Source organism: Salmo salar, chromosome 28 (assembly GCF_965601325.2).
Source record: "Salmo salar chromosome 28, fSalSal1, whole genome shotgun sequence".
NCBI lineage: Eukaryota > Metazoa > Chordata > Actinopteri > Salmoniformes > Salmonidae > Salmo > Salmo salar.
In genome coordinates this window covers 2460043-2485000 of record NC_138318.1, presented here as the reverse complement: position 1 = coordinate 2485000, position 24958 = coordinate 2460043, and the positions used below count along the sequence as shown (strand labels likewise).

The following is a 24958-nucleotide window of genomic DNA, read 5'->3' as shown; positions in this document are numbered from 1 at the left end:
AGTTGGCGGATGCTTTAGTCCAGGTCTGGGAGGAGATCCCTCAGGAGACCATCCGCCACCTCATCAGGAGCATGCCCCACAGGAGACCATCCGCCACCTCATCAGGAGCATGCCCAGGCGTTGTAGGGAGGTCATACAGGCACGTGGAGGCCACACACACTACTGAGCCTCATTTTGACTTGTTTTAAGGACATTACATCAAAGTTGGATCAGCCTGTAGTGTGGTTTTCCACTTTAATTTTGAGTGTGACTCCAACTCCAGACCTCCGTGGGTTGATAAATTGGATTTCCATTGATTATTTTTGTGTGATTTTGTTGTCAGCACATTCAACTATGTAAAGAAAGAAGTATTTAATAAGATTATTTATTTCATTCAGATCTAGGATGTGTTGTTTAAGTGTTCCCTTTATTTTTTTGAGCAGTATATTTGAGATTCATCAAAGTAGCCACCCTTTGCCTTTGACAGCTTGGCATTCTCTCAAACAGCTTCAGCTGGAATGCTTTTCCAACAGTCTTGAAGGAGTTCCCACATGTGTATTCTAGTCACATCTCGCGCATCAACCAGACTAATTACTAATGTACTTGGTTATCCATCTTTGTTTCCCAAATCCAAAATGGACTCTAATGAACTGAAAGAATGTATCCTTAGAATACTGATTGTTAATCCAGTTGAAGTGATTTGAATAATAATGTTTGTAATCAGACTGGTAATAATTGGTATGTTTATTAATGTAGCTATGTGTGACTTTTCTCAGCGGGGACCACAAGCAGAAGTTCTACTGGGGCCACAAGGAGATCCTGATTCCTGTTTATAAGAACATGGCCGACGCCATGAAAAAGCACCCCGAAGTGGACGTGCTTATAAGCTTTGCCTCGCTCCGCTCTGCCTTTGACAGCACAATGGAAACCATGCAGTACTCACAGGTACAGCTTATTTTGTTTAATATTTGTATTTATTAAGCTTTTTCTCAAGTTATGGCTTACTTTGGTGGAGATGGGCTGGGGGGTAGCCTAAAATGAGAAATATAGTCAAAATCCACATCCAAGGACTTACATGTGTATCGAAGGCTCTTGTAGAAGCTAACGTAGCCTTGCAGAGTTATATCACCTACTCTGACACAGGAAGTAACTGTCAACCTTCAACCATAATAGCTGAGGTTTTCTAGTTAATTGGTACTGACTGTTAACGTCGATTTGCTGGTGGTGAGTAAGGTTAATGTTAACAACACTAATTTGACATAAAAGGTGCGTAAATACTATTAGCAAAATAGAAAGCTGTTTATGGCCAATGTCTTAGACCAAGCAGTTATGTCCCTTATCATTCAAGGACATGTTGACCTTACATGTTCGAACGCTCTTAATAATGAATTTACTTTTGTTACTCCAGATCCACACCATCGCCATCATAGCTGAGGGCATCCCTGAAGCCCAGACAAGGAAGCTGATCAAGAGGGCAGATGAGAACGGCATCACAATCATCGGCCCTGCCACGGTAAGCACTTCACTAATAACATGCAATATTGAAACAGAGTATGACTGCATTTTACTGTTTGAGCATTAACGTGTGTGTTTGTCATTGTCTCTCTGACATATCGCAAGTCCCTGAAGAGAGCATAACAACCCGTGCCTAACCTCCATCACTCCTCTGTGTTTTAACCAGGTGGGAGGTATCAAACCCGGCTGCTTCAAGATCGGAAACACGGGTGGAATGCTGGACAACATCTTGGCCTCCAATCTGTACCGGCCAGGCAGCGTGGCCTACGTGTCCCGCTCAGGAGGCATGTCCAACGAGCTCAACAACATCGTCTCCCACGCTACAGATGGCGTCTACGAGGGCGTGGCCATCGGAGGTGACCGGTGAGGAAGATTAGGAAGAGGAGAGGTCAGAGGGCAAATGGCCACCTAGAGAATCCAGTCCAATAGGGATGAAGGGATCCACTTTATTTCACTGGAGCTATCATCCAAGGCATGTATTCTCAAAGCATCACAGAGCAGGAGTACTGATCTAGGATAAGTTTTGCCTTTAAAATGATAATGATTTAGGTAGGACCTGATCCTAGATCAGCACTCCTACTCTGAGATACTTTGTCAATAGAAGCCCAAGTTTGTACTTTAGTAGTTAGGTGGTTATGTACTCGATGATAATCTAATAACTTCTACTTTTTCTTTAAAACAAGTTCCTCTACTAAAGCACCATTTGCATTGACCTGTAGCTATCCAGGCTCAACGTTCATGGACCATGTGCTCCGCTACCAGGACACTCCAGGGGTGAAGATGATCGTGATGCTTGGAGAGGTGAGCCTTTTATTGCCACTACCAACTTGTTTTACCAGCGTTGCTTCTACTAGCTGTATAATGTCGTACAGGTCCAGAACAGTCATTCTCATGTAAAATAGCTTTTTGAGTGACTAAAATATCACCCATAATATTTTGGGGGGATAGAAATGCTCAAAATTTTAGCCATAAGAGAAAGTACCTTTTCTAACTACCAGGAAGTTTGAAAAGACAGGCTGAGTGGGTTGCCTTGACTGACAGCTCTTTGCAAGGCCTATGTCGATGCAGTGAGTAAAATGCTGACAGTAAAATCGTCTCAAGCAAATTTGGTGGTACACAAAGCATCTCAAACAACATTGAAATTGCATCAGTAGCCAGGTTTCCATCCAAAATGTTCTTTGCGACATGTACTTTACTCGCAAGCTGTTGGCTAGAGCGCACGTGCCAATACCAGAGTGGGCGCACTCGCTATATAATGCACATTTGTTTTGTGGGAACTATCAGTAGAGGTGGGAAAATGGGCACATTGATTTTAGGATGTTCACATTCAATATGCTGCAATTTGGATGGAAACCTAGCTATTGATGGCTTTTTTTAACCTCTTGGGGCTAGGTGGGACGCTAGCGTGCCACCCGTGGTGCACTCCATCAACAGCAGGTGCATTTCAAGAGCGGCAAATTTGAATCCAAATAAATGTCAAAATTCAAATTTTTCAAAAATACAACTATGTTACACCATTTGAAAGATAAACATCTCCTTAATCTAACCACGTTTTACGATTTCAAAAAGGTTTTACGGCGAAAGCATAAATTTAGAGTATGTTAGGACAGTACATTTACAAGAGTTGTGTGTAATGTTTTGTCAAGTCAAAGACAGGGTCACCAAAACCATAAAACCAGCTAAAATGATGCACTAACCTTTTACAATCTCCATCAGATGACACTCCTAGGACATTATGTTAGACAATGCATGCATTTTTAGTTCTATCAAGTTCATATTTATATACAAAAACAGCGTTTTACTATGGCATTGATGTTGAGGAAATCGTTTCCCTCCAATAACCGGCAGTCAAGTCAGCGTCAGAAATTAAATAATTAAAATTAGAAAACATTGGTAAAATATTATATTGTCATTTAAAGAATTATAGATTTACATCTCTTGAACGCAATCAACTTGCCAGATTTAAAAATAACCTTACTGGGAAATCACACTTTGCAATAATCTGAGCACTGCGCCCAGAAAAATACGCGTTGCGATACAGACTAGACGTCATGTTGGGGAGATCTAAAATCGAAAATACTATGTAAATAATCCATTACCTTTGATTCTCTTCATCAGATGTCACTTCCAGGTATCACAGGTCCATAACGAATGTAGTTTTGTTCAAAAAAGCTCATCATTTATGTCCAAAAATCTCCGTCTCGTTAGCACATGATGTAAGCCAGCCGGACTTCTCGTCATGAACGAGGGGAAAAAATATATTTCCGTTCGTTCAAACATGTCAAACGTTGTATAGCATAAATCATTAGGGCCTTTTTTAACCAGAACATGAATAATATTCAAGGTGGACGAATGCATACTCTTTTATAACGTATTGGAACGAGGGTACCCAACATGAAGTAGCGCGCCAGGTGTCTAATGGGACATCACCGTTCCATGGCTCTTGTTCGGTCAGATCTCCCTCCAGAAGACTCAAAACACTTTGTAAAGGCTGGTGACATCTAGTGGAAGCAATAGGAAGTGCCAAAATATTCCTAAACCCCTGTGTTTTTCAATGGGATAGGTTTAAAGTCAATACAACACATCAGGTATCCACTTCCTGTCAGAAAATGTCTCAGGGTTTTGCCTGCCAAATGAGTTCTGTTATACTCACAGACACCATTCAAACAGTTTTGGAAACTTTAGAGTGTTTTCTATCCATATATAATAAGTATATGCATATTCTAGTTACTGGGTAGGATTAGTAACCAGATTAAATCGGGTACATTTTTTTTATCCAGACGTGCAAATGCTGCCCCCTAGACCCAACAGGTTAAATAAATCTTACATTTGGCATGTCTATTGATGCGGTTCACAGCAGCACTTATGGATGTGTTGACATGACAACTGTCAGTTTTGAATGGCCCTTCCCCCATTTTTGTTCCATGCTGGCCAAAGACCTAGCTAGTCAGTGTTAGGTTCTAAATTCTGATTTAAAAAAACTCAACAGACACTATGAAAGCTTAACCAAGTTTATTCTCCCAGAGGGTCAATACCGCTGCATCAGACAAAACGTGTTTCCACCAACACAAGTATGTATACTCCAATTTCGATGCACTCCTCCTCTCCAACCCTTACATCTTTTCTGGTTCGACAGGAAGACGAAGTGATGGGTTAATAACTGTTCCTTCTCCCTTAAGATTACCTGACCTCAACCCCCTTGATGCCTAATCCAAGGCTTTCCACCCGTATCACCTATAGCAATCATGTGATCACCTAGAGCAACCATCTGGATCCTACAGATAACCATTAACTTCTGATGTAAAAACAAGTCTCTATCACTCATGAACTACAGTATTACTCCTGATGCATCATGTCTCTAGCTAACACCAGACACAGATGAAAGGGGAAACATAAGTACCTTTGCCATAGATAAATAATGTAAACTTTTATATTTGCTGATGACCTACTGTCAAATTTTGGCACCTGTTGAGTAGCTTTCTACCAGTAGTGCCTTAAGTATTCATACCCCTTGAATTATTCCACATTTTGTTGTTACAGCTGGAATTCAAAATAGCTATTTTTTTTCTCACCCATCTACACACAATGTCCCATAATGACAGTGTACATTTTGACAAATGAAATGCCGAAATAACTAATTTACATACATATTCAAACCCCTGGGTCAATATTTGTAGAAGCACCTTTGGCAGCGATTATAGATGTGAGTCTCTCTGGCTAAGTCTCTTAAGAGCTTTCCACGCCTGGATTTTGTAACGTTATTTTCAGAAAATCTTCAAGCTGTGTCAAATTTGTTGTTGATCATTGCTAGACAACCATTTTCGGTTCTTGCCGTAGATTTAAGTCAACTGTTGCTCGGGCACTCAGGAACATTCACTGTCTTCTTGGTAAGCAACTCCAGAGTAGATTTGGCCTTGTATTTTAGCTTATTGTCCTGCTGTGTCTGGTGGTAAGCAGACTGAACCATGTTTTCCTCTAGGATTTTGCCTGTGCTTAGCTCATTCAGTAAATGTTTTATCCAGGAAAACCTCAACAGTCCTTTAATGGTTTACAAGCATACCCATAACATGATGCAGCCACCACTATGCTTGAAAATATGGAGATGTGCTGTATTGGATATGTCCCAAACATAACATTAAACACTATTATTGCACACAGTGAGGCCATGCAACTTATGTTACTTGTTAAGCACATTTTTACTCCTGGACTTATTTAGGCTTGCCATAGCAAGGGGGTTGAATACTTATTGACTCAAGACATTTCAACTTTTCTTTTATCAATTAAAAAAAATTCTGAAACATAATTTCACTTTGACATTATGGCATATTGGTTGTAGGCCAAAAAAATCTATATTTCATCGATCTTGAATTCAGGCTGTAAATCATGGGAAAAGTAAAGGTGTGAATACTTTCTGAAGGCACTGGTATATAAACCACGGCCCTCTGCAAACACGCTTTCTCCGATGTTGGTTACACAGCGGAACTTATAAAATGTCATGTTACCATTGGTGTATTAAAATGAGTTAGTGGTGTCACCCTATTCCCTTAATAATCTCACCTCCTGAATACAAGTGTTTGACATGGGGGAGGGTACTGACCAATACATTTATGATCAAACTTTATCAATGTAGACGCAAGTCATTTTTCATATTTTGATCATCATACTTTGATATGATTTCATCCAAATATCATCCAATTTCATGAAACATAATTTACAATGTTTATATTTCTATTAGATTTTGTGAATTATCCTCCAGATTTATATCTATTTACAAAATATCCTGAATTAACACCCCCCCTCTCTTTTCTCTCTCCCTTTCCTTGTGTAGATCGGAGGCACAGAAGAGTATAAGATCTGTCAAGGCATCAAGGAGGGCAGGATAACCAAGCCGGTGGTGTGCTGGTGTATAGGAACCTGTGCCACCATGTTCTCCTCGGAGGTCAGTGGGACAGTTTGGTAACGTGTCTAGGGAGAACTTATCAGGGATTCAAACTCGCCACTTTAAGGTGAATCATGTAGATCGGCAATAAAAATATGTTTCTGGGAGAGGTGTGGGGTATGATGAAAGTGAGTGTACACACCCATTGAGCAATGAGTGTTTCATCCAATATCACGTGTGACAGCTGTGAGCAGCCAACCGCATCCCCTTACCAGCAATGAGCCTAGCCTACTCTGCTGCTTCTCTCTGTCCATTCTTTCTGCGCATCTTCATCAGTTTTAAAATGTTATTTAGCCGTAATGGCGAGCTGGGGTGTGCAGACAGTGATGGGGTTTCTGTTAAATGTGTTTAATTATTGGAGCGGCTGATTTATACTCCGACCCTCCTGTGCTAGAATTTGCGTGCTTGGAGCACGGTAATACGCATTTTAAGAAACACCCAATGAGTAATGATAACTTGGGGGGGTACCAGTACTGAGTCGATGTGCAGAGTTACCAGGTAATTGAGGTAGATATGTACATATAACTAGGGATTTGTCCCAGTGAACTAAAACGTGCAAGGGTAAAAATGGAATATGCTGGATCATGGAAACTATCGGCCTGTCTCAATCCTGTGTATTTTATCGAAGGTCATGGAAAAGATTATGTTCGAGCAGATTTATATTTCCTTACATAACCTACTATATCAGCTCCAATCTGGCTTTTGGAAATTCCATTCCACCGACACTTGCCTAGTATATGTTAGATCTCCAAAAGGCATTTCATACAGTACATCATGAGATTCTGTTTTTAAAAATAAGCCATGGGCTTTAACAACTTAGCTATGAAATGGGTTAGCTCTAATCTGCAAGGATGAAAACTAATGGTGGATGGGACCCGGTCTGAACCCAAAACCTTTAACTTGAGGAGGTAACCCAAGGGAGTGTGCTGGGTACACTTTGTTGAATATAAATTAATTGAAATCTGCCTGTACATGTGACCTTTTCCTCTATGCAGATGATTCTGCGCTGTTGGTTTCCCACAAAGACAAAAATGTGGTTGAAATCCCTCAGTGCTGAACTTCTGAATGTCAGTAAATGGCTATATGATACTCTTGCGCAGACATTTAGAAACGAAACATGACAATTTGAAAAATAATCCACGCAAGTTTATTGAGCGAGAATGAAGACGACTTTTGAGTAGTAAGACATGTATAAAAGCAAAAGATAATCCATGTAAAAATTCCCTGTTTTAGGTCAGTTATGATCACCACTTTATTTTAAGAATGTGAAATGTCAGAATAATAGTAGAGTGATTTATTTCAGCTTCTATTTCTTTCATCACGTTCCCAGTGGGTCAGAAGTTTACGTACACTCAATTAGTATTTGGTAGCATTGCCTTTAAATTGTTTAACTTGGGTCAAATGTTTCGGGTAGCCTTCCACAAGCTTCCCACAATAAGTTGGGTGAATCTTGTCCCATTCCTCCTGACAGAGCTGGTGTAACTGAGTCAGGTTTGTAGGCCTTCTTGCTCACACACGCTTTTTCAGTTCTGCTCACAAATTTTCTATGGGATTGAGGTCAGGGCTTTGTGATGGCCACTCTAATACCTTGACTTTGTTGTCCTTAAGCCATTTTGCCACAACTTTGGAAGTATGCTTGGGATCATTGTACACTTGGAAGACCCATTTGCGACCAAGCTTTAACTTCCTGACTGATGTCTTGAGGTGTTGCTTCAATATATCCACAATTTTCCTGCCTCATGATGCCATCTATTTTGTGAGGTGCACCAGTCCCTCCTGCAGCAAAGCACCCCCACAACATGATGCTGCCACCCCCGTGCTTCACGGTTGTTGGGATGGTGTTCTATGGCTTGCAAGCCTCCCCCTTTTTCCTCCAAACATAACGATGGTCATTATGGCCAAACACTTCTATTTTTGTTTCATCAGAATACAGGATATTTCTCCAAAAAGTACAATCTTTGTCCCCATGTGCAGTTGCAAACCGTAGTCTGGCTTTTTTATGGCGGTTTTGGAGCAGTGGCTTCTTCCTTGCTGAGCGGCTTTTCAGGTTATGTCGATATAGGACTCGTTTTACTGTGGATATAGATACTTTTGTACCTGCTTCCTCCAGCATCTTCACAAGGTCCTTTGCTGTTGTTCTGGGATTGATTTGCACTTTTGGCACGAAATTACGTTAATCGCTAGGAGACAGAATGCGTCTCCTTTCTGAGCGGTATGGCGGCTGCGTGGGTCCCATGGTGTTTATACTTGCGTACTATTGTTTGTACAGATGAACGTGGTACCTTCAGGCGTTTGAAAAATTCCTTGTGTCATGCACAAAGTAGATGTCCTAACCGACTTGCCAAAACTATAGTTTGTTAACAAGAAATTTGTGGAGTGGTTGAAAAACAAGTTTTAATGACTCCATCCTAAGTGCATGTAAACTTCCGACTTCAACTGTATGCGTTACAGCTGGATGAGTCAACAGACGTGGCGGGCCTGGCACAGCTCCTGGTATATGTCCATTGTTTTTTCTTTTTTTTTCTTTTTGTCATTTTAGCAGACGCTCTTATCCAGAGCGACTTACAGTAGTGAATGCATACATTTCATACATTTTTTTCTCGGTACTGGTCCCCCGTGGGAATCGAACCCACAACCCTGGCGTTGCAAACACCATGCTCTACCAACTGAGCCACACGGGGGGTGTCGTGTCTTTGGCATCATTTAAACTGAAGACTTATTTTTTTATCAAATAACTCTCTGTAATTATTATTACGCGAATAAACTAATTAATCATGTTTATTTTATTTCACCTTTATTTAACTTCTATGGGCTAGGTGGGACGTTAAGCGTCCCACTCTATTCAACAGCCAGTGGAAGAGCATGGCGCGAAATACAAAAACCTCAAATGCAATAATGTCAATATTTCAAACATACGACTATTTTACACCATTTGAAAGATAAGACTCTCGTTAATCCAACCACGTTGTCCGATTTCAAAAAGGCTTTACAGCGAAAGCAAAACATTAGATTATGTTAGGAGAGTACACAGCCAAAAATAATCACACAGCCATTTTCAAAGCAAGCATATATGTCACAAAAACACAAAACACAGCTAAATGCAGCACTAACCTTTGATCTTCATCAGATGACACTCCTAGGACATTATGTTATACAATACATGCATGTTTTGTTCAATCAAGTTCATGTTTATATCAAAAAACAGCTTTTTACATTAGCATGTGATGTTCAGCACTAGCATTCCCACCCAAAACTTCTGGTGAATTTACTAAATTATTCATGATAAGCGTTGACAAAATACATAACAATTATTTTAAGAATTATAGATACAGAACTCCTTTATGCAATCGCTATGTCAGATTTTAAAATAGCTTTTCGGCGAAAGCACATTTTGCAATATTCTGAGTACATAGCTCAGCCATCACGGCTAGCTAATTTGACACCCGCCAAGTTCGGGGCTCACTAAACTCACTAAACACTAAATTAGTTTTAGAAAAATGTGATTACCTTTGCTGTTCTTTGTCAGAATGCACTCCCAGGACTTCTACTTCAACAACAAATGTTTTTTGGGGTCGAAATAATCCATAGTTATATCCAAATACCTCCGTTTTGTTTGTGCGTTCAGGTCAGAATCCGAAGGGTGACGTGGGAGCGCATTTCGTGACAAAAAAATTCAAAATATTCCGTTACCGTACTTCGAAGCATGTCAAACGCTGTTTAAAATCAATTTTTATGCGATTTTTCTCGTAAAATAGCGATAATATTCCAACCGGGCGACGTTGTATTGATTCAAAGACTGAAAGAAAAACATGGAGTCATCTTGTGGACGCGCACTCCAGTGTCCATTGTTCCCTGCCTGACCACTCACAAAAACTCCTGCTGTTTTTCGCCCAGAGACTGCAGAGACGTCATTCCACTTTCTGGCGCCTTCTGAGAGCCAATGGAAGCCTTAGAAAATGTCACGTTACAGCAGAGATGCTGTATTTTTGATAGAGATGCCACAGAAGGAGAACAAATTGTCAGACAGGGCACTTCCTGTATGGAATCTTCTCAGGTTTTGGCCTGCCATATGAGTTATGTTATACACAGACTCCATTCAAACAGTTTTAGAAACTTTAGTGTTTTCTATCGAAATCTACTAATTATATGCATATTCTCGTTTCTCGGCAAGAGTAGTAACCAGTTTAAATCGGGTACGTTTTTTATCCGGCCGTGCAAATACTGCCCCCTAGCCCCAACAGGTTAATGAAAGCATAAAGATGCCATTTATTAGTTACATTGTTTTAGTTTGAACGTGCGGACTGACACTAAGAACAGAACAGCGGGAACGTTTCCCTCATCAGCGCTATTATTAGTGCAATGCCCCTTAAAGTGTAAAAAGGCAATTCTTGAGCATGCGGTGAGACATTGTTACTAATTTGTAAATAAAGCCACTTTGTTATTTAGAATGATTTATTTCTGTTTTTAGAGAGAGAAAAACCAAAAACCTACAGTCATCTCATGGGTCTCCCAGTCGAGGCCGGCACGGGTATTGAACCAGCATCTGTAGCAACACAGATTGCACAGCGATGCAGTGTCTTAGACCATTGCGCCACTCAGGCGCTGTACAACATGACTGGTCGGGAGTGGCCTACAGTACTACAGTAAGAGCAAAATAATCCTAATAAAAACCTCAGTGTAACAACAGTCGTGCACAATTATCAGTTTCTATTTAGGTTTATGTCGCCCATTCACTGTCAGCTAGAGACACAGTAGGACCCAAAAGCACAATCAGTGCTCTAACTCCCCCTTGTGCTGGTCTGGAGCTATGAAGTGGTGACGCAGGGTACCATACTAAACCACAAATGACCTCTAAATCCCGCAGCGTAAGCTCGCAACTTTTAAAGGAGGAACCACTAAGTCTAGGACAAGAATACTGACAACTGCCTGAAACATCTGTCTATGCGACAACCATGGGTACGTACGCCTGACGTATCCATTATGAACACAACCAGACTTTCTGTCGATTGACTCTCCAGCAGATGGACCTGTGACCACAGAGAGACAAGACATACACTCGTAAATATGTAAATTGCAATTTATTTTCGAATAAGCGGTCATTCATGTAAAGTGTTAGCTGATAACTACACTCATAGAAATTGCTGAGTTTCCCGCTCTTGAGCGCTCTACACCCCCTTTCCTTTGTCTACTAAGCCATCATACCGATTTTAGCCCCTCTAAGGACAATGTGTTAGTAACCAATATCTACTGTTTGTTCTTGTATTTCTGTGATTATTTAGTAAGTAAGTAAATAATTAAGCCAATTTGTGTATCGCTGATTCATCATTTAGGCTAGGGTCCGTGCAGATATCCAAGGGTTTGCGACGTTCAGTAACTGATGAGGTAATAATGATACATTAATAGAAGACTAATCGATAAGATATGACAGTATCTGATGAGTCGATTCAGGTAATAGACTCTAAACATTTTCCCGTGGTGCCCCGACTTCGTAGTTAACCTGTTGGGGCTAGGGGGCAGTATTTGCACGGCCAGATAAAAAAGTACCCGATTTAATCTGGTTACTACTCCTGCCCAGTAACTAGAATATGCATATAATTGCTTTGGATTTGGATAGAAAACACCCTAAAGTTTCTAAAACTGTTTGAATGGTGTCTGTGTGTATAACAGAACTCATATGGCAGGCCAAAACCTAAGAAGATTCCATGCAGGAAGTGGAAATCTGATTTGTGGAATCACCTTCAACACTTTGCCTATGAAACACACAGTGAGTTAGGATTCATTTAGCACTTCCTAAGGCTTCCACTAGATGTCAACAGTCTTTACAAAGTGGTTTGAGTCTTCTCCGGTAAAAACTGACCGAACGAGAGGCCTGGAAAGTTGGTCATAGGGGGAGGGCCATTACTACTATGACCCGGGCGCCCGTGGGTACCCTCTCGTTCCGAAACGTTTAGTAAAACAATGCAATCATCCGCCTTGAATATTATTGAAGCTCTGATTGAAAAAGGCCCTAAAGATTTATTTTATACAACGTTTGACATGTTTGAACGAACGTAAATATATATTTTTTGCACATTCGTGACGACAAGTCCCGCGCGCCTCGTACATTATGAGTAGCCTTCGGAACGTGCTAACAAGGAGCTATTGGGACATAAATTATTAACTTTTTCGAACAAAACTACATTTGTTGTGGACCTGGGATTCCTGGAAGTGCCTTCTGATGAAGATAATCAAAGGTAAGGGAATATTTACAATAGTATATTTGATATTAGATGGTTCCAAGTTGGCGCTAACCTGTATCGCCTAGCCTATTTTTCTGAGCATAGCACCTCGTTTATTGCAAAGTGTGATTTCCCAGTTATGTTATTTTTAAATCTGGCAATGCGGTTGCATTCACGAGATGTTAATCTATAATTCTTTGATTGACAATATTACATTTTAACAATGTTTTCGAATAGTAATTTTGTAAATTGTAGCACTGATTCACCGGAAGCATTTGAGGGAAAATATTTTCTGAACGTCACGCGCCGATGTAAAATTCGATTTTTATATATAAATATGGACTTTATCGAACAAAAAATCCATGTATTGTGTAACATGATGTCCTAGGCGTGTCATCTGATGAAGATTGTCAAAGGTTAGTGCTGCATTTAGCTGTGTTTTGGGTATTTGTGATGCATGCCAGTTGCTTTGAAAATGGCAGTGTGATTATTTTTGGCAGGGTACTCTCCTAACATAATCCTAACATAATCTAATGTTTTGCTGTGGGACGCAAACGTCCCACGTCCCACGTTGCCCAGACAGGTTATTCAAGTTTACATGATTGGTTTAATCACTTAATAATAATCACATATAGAGAATTGATTTGATAAAATAAGTCTTCACATTTAATGATAGTCCAGACACGGTGTTGGTGTGTTTGGACCATGATAGAACTTCAAGTTCCTTGGACACCAAGGAACTTGAAGTTCTCAACCCACTCCACTACAACCCCACCAATGTGAATGGGGGTCGTGCACTGGCCTCCATTTCCTGTAGTCCACGATCCGCTCCTTTTGTCTTGCTGATGTTGAAGTAGAGGTTGTTGTCCTGGCACCACACTGCCAGCTCTCATTGTCATCGGTGATCAGGCCTACCACCGTCGTGTCATCGGCAAACTTAATGATGGTGTTAGTTGTGTGTGGCCACGCAGCTTTGGGTAAACAGGGAGTACAGGAGGGGACTAAGCTCACCCCTGAGGGGCCCAGGTGTTGAGGGTCAGAGTGGCGGATGTGTTGTTGCCTATCCTGTCCCATCAGGAAGTCCAGGATCCAGTTGCAGTGGGAGGTGTTCAGGCCCAGGGTCCTTAGCTTAGTGATGAGCTTAGAGGGCACTAAGCTTTTGAACGCTTAGCTGTAGTCAATGAACAGCAGTCTCATGAAGTTGTTCCTTTTGTCCATGTGGGAAAGGGCAGTGTGGAGTGCAATAGAGATTGCATCATCTGTTGTGGCGGTATGCAAATTTCAGTGAGTCCAGGGTATCTGGGATGATGATGGTGGTGTTGTGAGCCATGACCAGCCTTTCAAAGCATTTCATGGCTACTGATGTGAGTGCTATGGGGCAATAGTAATTTAGTTCTTTGCCACATGGATTATGTTGGTCTGTTTGAAACATGTAGGTGTTACACACTGGATCCGAGAGAGGTTGGAAATGTTGTGGCGAAATCCTGCGCAGAGCCTTCACCGTGCGCTGCCACTTTAAGAGTGCAGCAGCAGTGAGGAAGAAGGAAATAAAGATGGCTCTTCCGGCTCTGTGTAGGAACTCTCGGTTGACACGGCAGTTTTGAGTGCACGTGCAACTCTGCAGAAGTCTTGCTTAGTTTCAGCGTGTTTAGTTTATAAAAGTTATACGTTTGATCGCCTTTGTTATCGTGCTACTCCTGATGAGTTGGAATCGTTCTATCCTCTGATCACATGGATTCCTAGCAACTTTGTTGCAAGCTTTTGTCAAACAACCAAGGATTGTATCGGACTGACGAATACACGTTCAAGCCTGGATCCAACCGCTAAGCCAATTTCTCTTTCTATCTCCTCCAGTGCTTTACACTGAAATAATTGCTCTCTTTGTGCTGCACTCCCTTTTATGTTCAGGCAATAGTAGGTGACGAAACGGGAAATGCACAATGTTGCCCAACACTAGCTTGGTATATTCCAGTGAAATGTTATATTTATAAACTAGTTGCCAACGTAATTAGAGCAGTAAAAATACATGTTTAGTCATACCCGTAGTATACGGTCTGATACACTTCGGCTTTCAGCCAATCGGCATTCAGGGCTCAAACCACCCAGTTTATGAATTCAGGGCAATAGTAAAGGGCTTACATGTGTTCCATATATATACTGTATGTTACAGGAGAAGGTCAATTTGGGAAATGTATACGTTCCCTGTAACAACAATTCAAATTCAGTGTATGTTTAACCTTGGTGCCTTTCAGGTTTAACTGATAAAATGTCCAATTATAATCACATGGCAGGCAAGTCACCAAGTTCACTCAAATGATCGATGTTCAGCTCTGGCAAACAGGCTACACTCTAGGCTGTCTCTTCTGCTGATGTGTGTGTGGTAGCGGTACAAAAATCTTTATCTCATTGTCATGGATTATTGTACACAGCCCATCTGTAAATAGCCCATCCAACCAACTACCTACCTCATCCCCATATATATATTTTTTCTGCTCTTTTGCACACCAGTATTTATACTTTGCCATACTCATCTGCACATCTATCACTCCAGTGTTAATTGCTAAATTGTAATTACTTCGCCACTATGGCCTATTTATTGCCTTACCTCCTTAGTTAATTTTTACACACTGTATACGGATATTCTATTGTTATTGACCGTACGTTTGTTTATCCCATGTGTAACTCCGTTGTTTGTGTTGCACTGCTTTGCTTTATCTTGGCCAGGTCGCCGATGTAAATGAGAACTTGTTCTCAACTGGCCTACCTGGTTAAATAAAGGTGGAATATTTTTTTATTTTTATATTAACGGGCCATTGAATATTTCAGAATCTAGACCAAACTAAACCTGTGTTCTGTCTGGATTGTTTGTAATTGATGAGTACATCGATGCCTTCTACAGGTGCAGTTTGGCCATGCTGGAGCCTGTGCTAATCAGGCCTTTGAAACGGCAGTGGCTAAGAACCAAGCTCTGAGGGATGCTGGAGCCTTTGTTCCCAAGAGCTTTGACGAACTGGGCGACGTCATCAGGTAACTGTCAATCAACACAGATACTGTCACCATGAAGACAGTACTGCTCTGAAGACGGGGTCATCAATTTGAGACTTTAAAGTGCTTCAGACACGCTCAAGATTAAATATAATGAATGAGTTTTGGTTTATTTCTGTTGAGTAATGTTTTCAGTAGCTTAAAAGGTCAATTTAATTGAGCACGTCAACTCATTATTCTAGCCATCAAATTCATCAATAGCCTAATATCGAGCCATCTCTGTGAACCAGTGCTTGTGTTAGAGAGGTTTGAAAATTGCTGGTTGAGTGTCTTGGTTTCATTTCGGCCTATGCGTCATGAAATTACAAAATTATACTAAAAGATCTGTCCATGTTAACTTTAATCTGTGCTTCTGGGTTATAACAGGACAGTGTATGACGAACTGGTGGCCAATGGAACCATTGTTCCCGCTCAGGAGGTTCCACCCCCAACCGTGCCAATGGACTACTCCTGGGCAAGGGTAAGAAGACCTAGTATTCTACCTTCAAAATAACTGAATATACCTTCAGAAAGTATTAATACCCTTTGACTTATTCCTAATTTTGTTGTTACACCATGAATTCAAAATAGATGAAATTGACCCGTAATAACCCTTAACTTCTCTAGGGCCGGCGGGACGAAATCGTCCCACCTACGTAACAGCCAGTGGAATCCTGTGGCGCGTTATTCAAATACCTTAGAAATGCTATTACTTCAATTTCTCAAACATATGACTATTTTACACCATTTTAAAGACAAGACTCTCGTTAATCTAACCACACTGTCCGATTTCAAAAAGGCTTACAACGAAAGCAAAACATTAGATTATGTCAGCAGAGTACCAAGCCAGAAATAATCAGACACCCATTTTTCAAGCTAGCATATAATGTCACAAAAACCCAGAAGACATGCAGCACTAACCTTTGATGATCTTCATCAGATGACACACCTAGGACATTATGTTTATACAATACATGCATGTTTTGTTCAATCAAGTTTATATTTATATCAAAAAACAGCTTTTTACATTAGCATGTGACGTTCAGAACTAGCATACCCCCCGCAAACTTCCGGTGAATTTACTACAAATTTACTAAATTACTCACGATAAACGTTCACAAAAAGCATAACAATTATTTTAAGAATTATAGATACAGAACTCCTCTATGCACTCGATATGTCCAATTTTAAAATAGCTTTTTGGTGAAAGCACATTTTGCAATATTCTCAGTAGATAGCCCGGCATCACAGGGCTAGCTATTTAGACACCCAGCAAGTTCAGCACTCACCAAAGTCAGATTTACTATAAGAAAAATGTTATTACCTTTGGTGTTCTTCGTCAGAATGCACTCCCAGGACTTCTACTTCAATAACAAATGTTGGTTTGGTCCCAAATAATCCATAGTTATATCCAAACAGCGGCGTTTTGTTCGTGCGTTCAAGACACTATCCGAAAGGGTAAAGAAGGGTGACAAGCATGGCGCATTTTGTGACAAAAAAAATCGAAATATTCCATTACCGTACTTCGAAGCATGTCAACCGCTGTTTAAAATCAATTTTTATGCCATTTTTCTCGTAAAAAAGCGATAATATTCCGACTGGGAATCTGCATTTAGGTAAACAGACGAAAGAAAATAAAGCACGGGGTCGACTCGGGCACGCGCCTAAGCCCATTCTCCTCTGATCGGCCAGTTGCCAAACGCGATAATGTGTTTCAGCCAGAGGCTGCCTCGATATCATTCAGCTTTTTCCCGGGCTCTGAGAGCCTATGGGAGCCGTAGGAAGTGTCACGTTACAGCAAAGATCCTCAGTCTTCAATAAAAAGAGCCAAGATGAACAACAACTTGTCAGACAGGCCACTTCCTGTACAGAATCTTCTCAGGTTTTTGCCTGCCATATGAGTTCTGTTATACTCACAGACACCATTCAAACAGTTTTAGAAACTTTAGGGTGTTTTCTATCCAAAGCCAATAATTATATGCATATTCTAGTTACTGGGCAGGAGTAGTAAACAGATTAAATCGGGTACGTTTTTTTATCCGGCCGTGTCCCCCTACCCCCAACAGGTTAATGAGTTTTTTTTTTGCATATGTATTTAACATGAAATACAGTATCTAATTTACATAACTATTCACACCCCTGAGTCAATACATGTTAAAAATCACCTTTGGCAGCAATTGAGCTGAGTATTTCTGGGTAAGTCTCTTAAGAGCTTTTCACACCTGGATTGTAGAATATTTGCTCATTATTCTTTAACCTCTCTGGGCCAGTGGGACGTTTGCGTCCCACCCTAGTCAACAGCCATTGGAATCGCGTGGCGCGAAATACAAATACCTCAAAAATGCTATAACTTCAATTTCTCAAACATATGACTATTTTACATATACGGGACGGACATCCAGCGAAAAATCATATCGCCATTAGCATAACAAAATTTAATAATTATTATTATTTATTTTTTTTAAATCAAATTATATCGTTTTATAGATGCACCTCTCCTGAATCGAACCACGTTGTCCGATTTCAAAAAGGCTTTACAGCAAAAGCAAAACATTAGATTATGTTAGAGGAGTATATCGTAAAAGTATCCACATAGCCATTCTCCGACCAAACACATGCATCACAAATAACCCAAAAACAGCTAAATGCAGCACTAACCTTTGACAATCTTCATCAGATGACACACCTAGGACATCATGTTAAACAATACATGCATTATTTTGTTCGATAAAGTTCATATTTATATATAAAAACAGCATTTTACATCGGTGCGTAACGTTGACTAACTATTTTCCCTCAAATGCATCCGATGAAACAGAGCTACAATTTACTAAATTACTATTCGAAAACATTTTTAAAATGTAATATTGTCATTCTAAGATTTATAGATGAATATCTCTTGAAAGCACCTGTAATACCAGATTTTAAAATTAACTTTACTGGGTAATCATACTTTGCGATGAAAGGGGATGCGATACTCTGAAAAATAGGCTAACGTTACATGTCAGCGCCATCTTGGAACAATCGCATATCACATCTAGTCTTGTATACTATTGTCAATAATCCCTTACCTTTGGTTGTCTTCATCAGAAAGCACTTCCAGGAATCCCAGGTCCACAACAAATGTATTTTCGTTCGAAAAAGTTCATACATTATGTTCCATTAGCTTGTTCTTGTTAGCGCGTCTGAAGGATGATCCAAATCCTCCGTCGGGCATTTTACGGGACATTTCGACAAAAAGCATTTGTTTCCCATTTAGGTTCGTTCAAACATGTCAAACGTTGTATAACATAAATCTTCAGGGCGTTTTTCAACAAGAGAGCCAATAAGATTCGAGGGGGACGATTGCATTGGGTTTCAAAACGTTTCGAAAGGGGAGGGTAACCAGGGGCGCCGGCGTCATAATGGTGATGGCCCTCTCCGTGTGACCACGTTCCACAGCGTCTCATTCATTCAATTTTAACAGTAGAAGGCTCAAACCAATTTGTGAAGACTGGGGACATCTAGTGGAAGCAATAGGAAGTGCTCAATGTACCATAGCTCACAGTGTGATTAATAGGCAACGTGATGAAGTTGAGTTCGCAATTCAGAATTCCACTTCCTGTTTCCATCTGTCTCGGGGTTTTGACTGCCATATGAGTTCTGTTATACTCAGACACCATTCAAACAGTTTTAGAAACTTTAGGGTGTTTTCTATCCACAAGTATTAATTATATGCATATCCTAGCTTCTGAGTTTGAGTAGGAGGCCATTTAAAATGGGCACGAATCTTTTAAAAAAATCGCTTTAGCGCCCCCTATCCTAGGGGAACGCCAAGAGGTTAACCTCTCTAGGCTAGGCGGGACGAATTCGTCCCACCTACGTAACAGCCACTGCTATCCTGTGGCGCGATTTTCAAAACCTTAAAAATCCTATTACTTCAATTTCTCAAACATATGACTATTTTACAGCCATTTAAAGACAAGACTCTCATTAATCTAACCACACTGTCCGATTTCAAAAAGGCTTTACAACGAAAGCAAAACATTAGATTATGTCAGCAGAGTACCAAGCCAGAAATAATCAGACACCCATTTTTCAAGCCAGCATATAATGTCACCAAAACCCAGAAGACAGCTAAATGCAGCACTCACCTTTGATGATCTTCATCAGATGACAACCCTAGGACATTATGTTATACAATACATGCATGTTTTGTTCAATCAAGTTCATATTTATATCAAAAACCAGCTTTTTACATTAGCATGTGACGTTCAGAACTAGCATACCCCCCGCAAACTTCCGGGGAATTCGCTAACATTTTACTAAATTACTCACGATAAACGTTCACAAAAAGCATAATTATTTTAAGAATTATAGATACAGACCTCCTCTATGCACTCGATATGTCCGATTTTAAAATAGCTTTTTGGTGAAAGCACATTTTGCAATATTCTAAGTACATAGCCCAGGCATCACGGGCTCGCTATTTAGACACCCGGCAAGTTTAGCACTCACCGTAATCATATTTACTATTATAAAATTTCATTACCTTTTGTTGTCTTCGTCAGAATACACACCCAGGACTGCTACTTAAATAACAAAACGTTGGTTTGGTCCAAAATAATCCATCGTTATATCCGAATAGCGGCGTTTTGTTCGTGCGTTCCAGACACTATCCGAAATAGTAAAGAAGTGTCACGCACATGGCGCAATTCGTGACAATAAAATTCTAAGTATTCCATTACCGTACTTCGAAGCATGTCAACCGCTGTTTAAAATCAATTTTTACGACATTTTTCTCGTAGAAAAGCGATAATATTCCGACAGGGAATCTCCTTTTCGGCAAACAGAGGAAAAAATCCCAAAGGCGGGGGCGGTCGGGGTCACGCGCATAAGCTAGTGTCTCTTGATCGGCCACTTGAGAAAGGCGATAATGTGTTTCAGCCTGGGGCTGGAATGACGACATTCTGTTTTTTCCCGGGCTCTGAGCGCCTATGGACGACGTGGGAAGTGTCACGTTAGAGCAGAGATCCTTAGTAAATGATAGAGATGGAAAAGAAGTTCAACAAATGGTCAGACAGGCCACTTCCTGTAAAGGAATCTCTCAGGTTTTGACCTGCCATTTGAGTTCTGTTATACTCACAGACACCATTCAAACAGTTTTAGAAAATTTAGGGTGTTTTCTATCCATATGTAATAAGTATATGCATATTCTAGTTACTGGGTAGGAGTGGTAACCAGATTAAATCGGGTATGTTTTTTTATCCAGCCGTGTCAATGCTGCCCCCTAGCCCTAACAGGTTAATCTAACCACGTTGTCCGATTTCAAAAAGGCTTTACAGCGAAAACAAAACATTAGATTATGTCAGAGTACCCTGCCAAAAATAATCACACAGCCATTTTCAAACCAAGCATATATGTCACAAAAACCACAACCAGAGCTAAATGCAGCACTAACCTTTGATGATCTTCATCAGATGTCACTCCTAGGACATTATGTTATACAATACATGCATGTTTTGTTCAATCAAGTTCATATTTATATCAAAAACCAGCTTTTTACATTAGCATGTGATGTTCAAAACTAGCATACCCACCGAAAACTTCCGGTGAATTTACTAAATTACTCATGATAAGCGTTGACAAAATACATAACAATTATTTTAAGAATTATAGATACAGAACTCCTTTATGCAATCGCTATGTCCGATTTTAAAATAGCTTTTTGGCGAAAGCACATTTTGCAATATTCTGAGTACATAGCTCAGCCATCAAAGGGTAGCTAATTTGACACCCACCAAGTTTGGGGCTCACTAAACTCAGAATTACTGTTAGAAAAATTGGATTACCTTTGCTGTTCTTCGTCAGAATGCACTCCCAGGACTTCTACTTCAACAACAAATGTTGTTTTGGTTCCAAATAATCCATAGTTATATCCAAATACTTCCGTTTTGTTCGTGCGTTCAGGTCAGTATCCGAAGGGTAACGCACGAGCGCATTTCGTGACAAAAAATGTAAAAATATTCCATTACCGTACTTAGAAGCATGTCAAACGCTGTTTAAAATCAATTTTTATTTTATTTTTCTCGTAAAATAGCGATAATATTCCAACCGGGCAATGTTGTAGTCATTCAACGACTGAAAGAAAAAAATGGAGAAGTCTCGTGACTTCTCGTGAATGCGCATCTGTCTCACTGTCCCCAGGCAGGCAACTTACAAACTCTGCTGCTGTACTTTGCCCAGAGACAGGAGACACGTCATTCCGCTTTCTGAACAGTTTAGAGAGCCAATGGAAGCCTTAGAAAATGTCACGTAACAGCACAGATGCTGTATTTTCGATAGAGATGCAACAGAAGGACAACAATTTGTCAGACAGGGCACTTCCTGCATGGAATCTTCTCAGGTTTTGGCCTGCCATATGAGTTATGTTATACACAGACTCCATTCAAACAGTTTTAGAAACTTTAGTGTTTTCTATCCAAATCTACTAATTATATGCATATTCTCGTTTCTGGGCAAGAGTAGTAACCAGTTTAAATCGGGTACGTTTTTTATCTGGCCGTGAAAATACTGCCCCCTAGCCCCAACAGGTTAACAAATTCTTCAAGTTCTGTCAAATTGGTTTGTTGATCATTGTTAGACAACCATTTTCAAGTCTTGCCGCAGATTTACGTCAAAACTGTAACTTGGCCGCTCAGAAACATTTAACTGTCTTTCTGTTAACCTCTATGGGCTAGGTGGGACGCTAGCGTGCCACCCGTGGTGCACTCCATCAACAGCAGGTGCATTTCAAGAGCGGCAAATTTGAATCCAAATAAATGTCAAAATTCAAATTTTTCAAACATACAACTATTTTACACCCTTTGAAAGATAAACATCTCCTTAATCTAACCACGTTTTACGATTTCAAAAAGGTTTTACGGCGAAAGCATAAATTTAGAGTATGTTAGGACAGTACATTTACAAGAGTTGTGTGTAATGTTTTGTCAAGTCAAAGACAGGGTCACCAAAACCATAAAACCAGCTAAAATGATGCACTAACCTTTTACAATCTCCATCAGATGACACTCCTAGGACATTATGTTAGACAATGCATGCATTTTTAGTTCTATCAAGTTCATATTTATATCCAAAAACAGCGTTTTACTATGGCATTGATGTTGAGGAAATCGTTTCCCTCCAATAACCGGCAGTCAAGTCAGCGTCACAAATTAAATAATTAAAATTAGAAAACATTGGTAAAATATTATATTGTCATTTAAAGAATTATAGATTTACATCTCTTGAACGCAATCAACTTGCCAGATTTAAAAATAACCTTACTGGGAAATCACACTTTGCAATAATCTGAGCACTGCGCCCAGAAAAATACGCGTTGCGATACAGACTAGACGTCATGTTGGGGAGATCTAAAATCGAAAATACTATGTAAATAATCCATTACCTTTGATTCTCTTCATCAGATGTCACTTCCAGGTATCACAGGTCCATAACGAATGTAGTTTTGTTCAAAAAAGCTCATCATTTATGTCCAAAAATCTCCGTCTTGTTAGCACATGATCTAAGCCAGCCGGACTTCTCGTCATGAACGAGGGGAAAAAATATATTTACGTTCGTTCAAACATGTCAAACGTTGTATAGCATAAATCATTAGGGCCTTTTTTAACCAGAACATGAATAATATTCAAGGTGGACGAATGCATACTCTTTTATAACGTATTGGAACGAGGGTACCCAACATGAACTCGCGCGCCAGGTGTCTAATGGGACATCATCGTTCCATGGCTCTTGTTCGGTCAGATCTCCCTCCAGAAGACTCAAAACACTTTGTAAAGGCTGGTGACATCTAGTGGAAGCAATAGGAAGTGCCAAAATATTCCTCAGCCCCTGTGTTTTTCAATGGGATAGGTTTAAAGGTAATACAACACATCAGGTATCCACTTCCTGTCAGAAAATGTCTCAGGGTTTTGCCTGCCAAATGAGTTCTGTTATACTCACAGACACCATTCAAACAGTTTTAGAAACTTTAGAGTGTTTTCTATCCATATATAATAAGTATATGCATATTCTAGTTACTGGGTAGGATTAGTAACCAGATTAAATCGGGTACATTTTTTTATCCAGACATGCAAATGCTGCCCCCTAGCCCTAACAGGTTAAGCAACTCCAGTGTAGATTTGGCCTCGTGTTTTAGGTTACTGTCCTGCTGGAAGGTGAATTTGTTTCAGTGTCTGGTGGAAAGCCGAATGAACAATGTTTTCCTCTAGGATTTTGGCTGTGCATAGCTCCATTCCATTTATTTTTTATTATGCAAAAACTCCCCAGTCCTTAATGATTACAAGCATACCCATATCATGATGCAATCGGCACTAAAGGTTACATTTATGATTGAAAATAATGGAGAGTGGTACTCAGTAATGTGTTGAATTGGATTTGCCCCAAGCATAGCACTTTGTATTCAGGACATTTTTTTTCCCCAGTATTATTTTAGTGCCTTGTTGCATGTTTTGGAATATTTTTTTATTCTGTACAAGTTTCTTTCTTTTTACTCTGTCAATTAGGTTAGTATTGTGGCTTAACTACAATGTTCTTGATCCATCCATCCTAACTGTTTTAAAGTCACAATTTAGGCTTGCCCTATCAAAGGGGTTGAATACATATTGACTGAAGACATTTCAACTTTTCATTTTTTTAATTAATGTGTAAAAAAAAATCAAACATAATTCCACTTTTACATTATGGGGTATTGTGTGTAGGCCAGTGACAAATCTAAATAGTATCCATTTTAAATTCAGGCTGTAACACAACAAAATGTGGAAAAAGTGATTGTTTTTTTTGCTGTGTAGGTGTAAATATAGGCAGCAGTAATGGTTCTGTTGGATCATGGTACTGGTAAAACCAATGTGTTGAATTTCCCCAGGGTACTTGCATCAGAGCTTGCTTCATTCTTTATCTTCTTCGCCAAGACACTAAACTTATGCACTGAAGAATGCTTTTAGCTGAAACGTTTGTGTATTATTATTATAAAACACTAAAAACAAACATGCTCTTTGACAATAGTAGAAGTTGTGGACCTTCTGAATTTTTTGTGGATAACCTCTATTTACAAGAAACCGTTTGGGAGACCATAATGGTTTTCCATTCCATTTCCTTGTTTAGGCAATCTGCAGTTGCTACATCCATTTTTGAATTTTTTTTATTTACTTTAAAATGAATGGTACCCATTTGATTCTTGAAGAATATAAGTTATAAATGCCTCATGTGCTTAGTTCAACTCTTACCCCATCAGAACCCAAAATAC

General features: G+C 39.9%; 1 protein-coding gene across 4 annotated transcripts in view; it reads left to right on the top strand.

Annotated features, from left to right (window-relative positions):
* The window catches only part of LOC106589258 (ATP-citrate synthase), a 127298-nt gene that overhangs the window by 59602 nt on the left and 42738 nt on the right, over positions 1-24958 (top strand). For all 4 annotated transcript variants that reach the window (XR_006762624.2, XM_014178975.3, XM_014178973.3 and 1 more), the window contains 7 exons: positions 756-924; positions 1388-1492; positions 1661-1857; positions 2214-2295; positions 6323-6433; positions 15551-15678; positions 16063-16156. Coding sequence is in view for 3 of the 4 variants with exons in the window: in XM_014178975.3 (XP_014034450.1) it covers positions 756-924; positions 1388-1492; positions 1661-1857; positions 2214-2295; positions 6323-6433; positions 15551-15678; positions 16063-16156 (886 nt within the window). In the remaining variant the exon portion in view is untranslated. The remainder of the gene's footprint in view (positions 1-755; positions 925-1387; positions 1493-1660; positions 1858-2213; positions 2296-6322; positions 6434-15550; positions 15679-16062; positions 16157-24958) is intronic.